The sequence below is a fragment of the Microcaecilia unicolor genome, chromosome 11, assembly GCF_901765095.1.
Source record: "Microcaecilia unicolor chromosome 11, aMicUni1.1, whole genome shotgun sequence".
In the NCBI taxonomy this organism is placed as follows: domain Eukaryota; kingdom Metazoa; phylum Chordata; class Amphibia; order Gymnophiona; family Siphonopidae; genus Microcaecilia; species Microcaecilia unicolor.
The window spans coordinates 17,185,967-17,191,100 of NC_044041.1; the positions used below are offsets into that span (position 1 = coordinate 17,185,967).

The window sequence follows — 5,134 nt, forward strand, 5'->3', positions numbered from 1 at the left end:
CAGACCGTATAAGTCTGCCCTCCCCTATCCTCGCCTCCCAACCACCACCCCCTCTTCCCCCCACCTGCTCCGCCACCCATTTAGCTACCTGTCCCTCTCCACCTCTATAAGTACCAGAGTGTGGGTTCTTATGCACTGCTTCAATTGGCACTTTACAGTTCTTTCTGTGGGGGGGGGGGGGGGGGGGTCTCCCCATCTGTATATTCCCTAGAACAGGTTAAAGAACCCCAGATGAGCAAAGAGAAAAGAGATTTGCCTTAGCAATCCCAATTTCTATCCCTAATTTGGGTACAACCTCTGAGGTGTATCAGAATCTGAGACTGAGGCATTTCTTCCATAGTAACGTATAGTAACATAGTAGATGACGGCAGAAAAAGACCTGCACGGTCCATCCAGTCTGCCCAACAAGATAAACTCATATGTGCTACTTTTTGTGTATACCTTCCATTATATTTGTGGTGAAAAAAACGAAGGTAATCAGACCCCCTGTTACTCCCCTTTTAGGTGTCTGCGGGTCCTGCAAACGTTGTCCTAGAGGGAGTAACTAGATAATGAAGGCAAATGAGGATCTTTGGTCCAGTGGGATTTGGTTTTACCTGACCGTCAGCCGACAGACTTTGAGAGTTGATGGTCAAACACATGCAAACAAACGGAGACACTTTCTGGTAAAATAAAACTTTTAATTGCATTGCAGATTGCTGTGCTAATTACAAGGTCTTGTTACATCCTGTGAGCCCAGCACATTCCGGCAGCTCAGCTGGAATTGCACACAGAGCAAAACTCTCCCACCCCAGGCAGAGGGGCAGACCCCAGGGATATAATGTCTGGGGAAAAAAAACCCAGCACCATCTGTTATCAGGCCCACCACCCCGGAATTTCTGCCAGTCTGTTTAAAAGTGGAGTGCAATTAAGCGAATCCCAAAGGAGACCAAGTCTAGGGAGGAAAAGCACATTCCTGAGTCCCCTTAGCGCCTTTCACAGGTTGTAAAAGTGTGAAGGAGCCTTACATGTGGTCTGGTCCCCGGAGTCTGGGACGACAAACAGGTTTGCAAAACTCTTTACCCCCCTTTCTTTGAAACCCAGCGGTGGATAAGGCGCTGTTCAGCACCTGAACAGCATCCACTGGATCCACTTTCGATCCGGATTGGACGCAGCTCAAACCCGGTTTTATGCGCATTACAGAGAAAAGGATTGAAAAAAAACGCAAATAAAAAAAGTCAACCCAGCACAAACTGCACCCTCCCCCCCCCGCCCCCCGCAAGCTAAGCTCTCAAGAAATGCCAGAGACTTTATTATCCAAAACGCATTCGTCCTATTTACACAAATACATTCAGATTTAATCGGTGTTAATTCGTAGCGAAGCATCTTTACTTTTGCAGGAAGCGTTAATTCGGTTAGCACCTTCTACACAAGACACTCCTTCCTTAACAAGGTTAACAAGTGTCATTTTTTTGTTACAAGTGCTTGAAGAAGCCAAGTATACAAGATATGCAGGGGGCAAGGCAAGGGGGCACAGCTTTCCCTGCCCTTTGCCGAGAGCTAAACAGGGATTTTACAGTCTGAAACGCAAGAGAGAGAGATTTTAGCAACCCAGGAGGCAGTTCAATTACATTTGGTGAAACCTTACCTCACCCTATTTGAAAGCCTTAACCCCAGAAAGAGGGGCCCTGGGTCTTAGTCAGTGTACGTACAGATAGACGTGTATTAAAATAGTCCTTATCTGGCGACTTTTACTCCCAGATTTTGTTTTTTGCACAGCTGCAGTCACTTATATTTCAGACTTTTCTGATCCTGGGGCTTCTCCAGCCTGGAACAGAGTTTGAGTTCATGACCCACAAATGTCCTGCTCTCAACTCAAGAATTCAACTGCTTAGTTGCCTCTTTTCTTGACAGTCACTCCTACACTTTAGTTGCCACTGAGGGGATTTCGGATTTCTGAGTCTGGACGCTCATGGTGGATGAGATGTTGCTGATCTGGCTGTGGAGAACCTTCTTGAGCCCCAACAGGAAGAAGCACTGAGACCTGAACCTTAAGTCGAAGAAAGCATAGAGGAAGGGGTTCAGGCAGCTGTTGATGTAGGCCAGGCAGGTGGCATAAGGGTGAAGTCGCAGGATGAGACTCTGGAAAGTGCAAGAGATGTCCACCACCTCCAGCTCGCTCAAGAAATAGATGGTCTTCAGCAAGTGGAAGGGCAGCCAACAGACCGCAAACACCACCACCAGGGTGACGATGATCTTGAGGAGCCGCTTCTTCTTCTGGTCTTCCTTCTTCACGTTTTGGAAGTGCACGGTGACTTTGCACCCTATGAAGCAGTAGAAGACAGTCATAAGCAGCAGGGGTAAAAGGAAGCCCAGGACGGTGGTGAGGATGCTGAGACCACCCATCCAGAAGTGCTCGTTCTGGGGGCTGGAGATGCTACTGAAATCCATGTCACAGACGGTCAGGTTGCCCCGGTCTTGGGTGTCCCGGAGCAGTAGGGCAGGCAATGCCAGCAGGCCAGCCAAAAGCCAGATGATGGCCAAGGAAGCCAACATGGTGGCCCGGGAACGCAGCCGGCTGCTGGAGAGCGAATGGACGATGGCCAAGTAGCGGTCAAGGCTGAGGCAGCTGAGGCAGAAGACGCTGGCAAACATGTTGAGCAGAACCAGGTAACTACTGAGCTTGCACAGGGCTGATCCAAAGGGCCAGTGGAACCGGAGCGCTGTGTAGGCTGCCCACAGCGGCAAGGTGACCACGAAAGCCAGGTCTGCCAGGGCCAGGTTCCCAATGTAGGTGTCAGCCGGTCTCCTCCTGGGCTTTGCTCTCCAGACCGTGAAGATGACCACTCCGTTGCCAGAGAGTCCTAGCACGAAAACCATCATGTAAAGGATGGGCAGGAGGGAAAAGGAGATGGGCCAGTCCGAGTCATCGCAGTGCTCAAGGAGACCCGTGTCATTCAGCCCGTCTAGATAATAATAATCCTTGGGGTCCGGTCCTGGAAAGTACTCCATTTCTCCCATTGCCTTCCAGTCTAGCAAGTCAGAAGAAAACTAGCTGAGCTGCTTTCTCTGGGTCCCTTTAAAGTATCGCCTCTCCCCACCCCTTAAACAACAAATTGAGAGCCAAAGACCACCCACTGACATCCATCAGTGTTACCTCAGTCCCTCCTCTCTCCTTAGACCCTGCACTGCCCATCCCTCCCGTCTTTCAGCCTTCCCCAGTCCTCCTGGTTTTGCCCCAGGTCAGCCTCTCACCGGTTTTAACTCACCTACTCGAGCAGAAAATACTCAGGGAAAGAAGCTGAAACAAATGGAAAAGGGGAGGGCTGGGTCATTCGTCCTGTTTTCCTTCTGTATTCAAAGCCACAGACTTACTTTACACCTATTGAGCAGGGAGGGATCTTCAGCCCCCACCCCACCCCGTGAGATGACAGTCTCTCGATCGATGTGAATATAAACAGAGAATCAGAAAATTCCTTCCAGCAGCTTCGAATTCCTGGCCTTAGTCCATTTGCTGCATGCATGGAATTCTGCTCCGAGGGATTTAAAGGACACGATTAAAGATGGGGGTTTTTTTTTTAATGGTTTATTTTGCTGAATATTTTTGATATGAAGGATCGTTTCTGGCTTTCTCCGAGTTTGGGGTGATCGGTTCAGCTCAGTGCAGGAGGGGAGCTTGATCTGGTGTTTTCTTGGTTGTGCTAGAGACACCCAGGGCTTTTTTTGAGGGGGTACTTGGGGGTACTGAGAACCGGCACCTTTTCCATTGTCTGCTAAAATTGAGCCATGGTCCCCAAGTTTTCATGAAAGAGCTGAGGCTCTACACACCAATTCTGCCTTGTCATAGATTCTGTGACTGGTTGCAGGGGGTCGCACTTGTTTTTACTAGCTAAAACTTACTGGAGACACCCATATGTAATATCCATCATTATAAACCAATCGTTCTGAGGAGGAAAAAAGTGTATTTTTCTTATTACTTTTCTGTAACATTTATTTATTTATTAGTTACCACCTTTTTGAAGGAATTCACTCAAGGCGGGTGTTACAGTAGGAATAGACCAAACATCAGTAGATTTAAGAGATTTAAATGGGGATACTGGACATATTCCTTTCTGCTCTTTTGTGTGGCTGTAGCAGCATCTTTCTCTCAGCTGTGGGACTTTCAGGTTTTGCTAATTCTATATCAGCTCAGGTAGTCTGGTCCATCAAAGACTTCCCCCCAGAGCTTTCCCTTCAATAAAATGCCTCATTTCAAACATTTACCATGCTCTGTTCCCAACTGGCTGAGTCTGGGTTGCAGGATGTACCCAGACAATGCCAGTCCTACCTTCAGGCTGCAGTTTTAGTGATAGGTAGGGTTAGATTCTATTTATGATGCCTAATAAAATTGGCAGCAATAAAATACGCCTAAGTGTATTCTAGAAACTGCTTAAGCAAACTGCACTGGCTTCCCACAGCAGAAAGACTCAGGTTCAAAGCCTGCTTGTTTAGTTTTTCAAATCCTACAGGGCTTCACCTCTGAACTGCTGACTAAGACCCAGGGGCATAGCCAGACTTTGGCAGGAGGGGGGTCCAGAGCCCGAGGTGCCGCCGATCCCCCCCACACCAATTTTTACCTCCCCCTTGCCATTTTGACCCCCCCCCCACCGCCGCCACCACCACCTTTGAAACCCCAGTGCCAACCCTTTCGACCCCCCTTTCCCACCGCTGACAACCCTCCCCCGCCGCCACCGTCGAGTACCTTTGCTGGCAGGAGTCCCCAACCCTCGCCAGCTGAAGTCCTCTTCTCTGGCACAGCCGCATTGCTGATCTGCAAGGCTTCTGTTTCTGTGGCCCCCACGTAGCTACGCCCCTGCTGAGACCACTTCACTACTTTTGATTCAGACTAACAGACAAAGAACAATTCATGCTAGCATCCCCATTTCAAAAGACAATTTAAAATCAGATTTTCCGCTCTCTATTTCCCGTACTTGGAGTTAAAATATGTAACTCCCTACCTATTGTCATCAAAACAGAAAACAGCTACCTCGACTACAGGAAGAGGCTAAAAACCTTTCTGTTCCCAAAGACTGCTTCACAATAATCCATCATGACTTCTACCTCCTAGCAGGGGCGTAGCTAGGTGGGGCCACGGGGGCATGGACCTCCACAGATT

At 48.7% G+C, this 5,134-nt stretch overlaps 1 protein-coding gene across 1 annotated transcript; it reads right to left on the reverse strand.

Annotated features, from left to right (window-relative positions):
* Positions 1-637: 637 nt before the first annotated feature.
* LOC115479886 (apelin receptor B-like) lies at positions 638-3,040 on the reverse strand. Its single transcript, XM_030218193.1, has one exon. It carries the CDS (start codon positions 2,998-3,000, stop codon positions 1,900-1,902), a length of 1,101 nt encoding a protein of 366 aa, XP_030074053.1. The 5' UTR covers positions 3,001-3,040; the 3' UTR covers positions 638-1,899.
* Between the last annotated feature and the right edge of the window lie 2,094 nt (positions 3,041-5,134).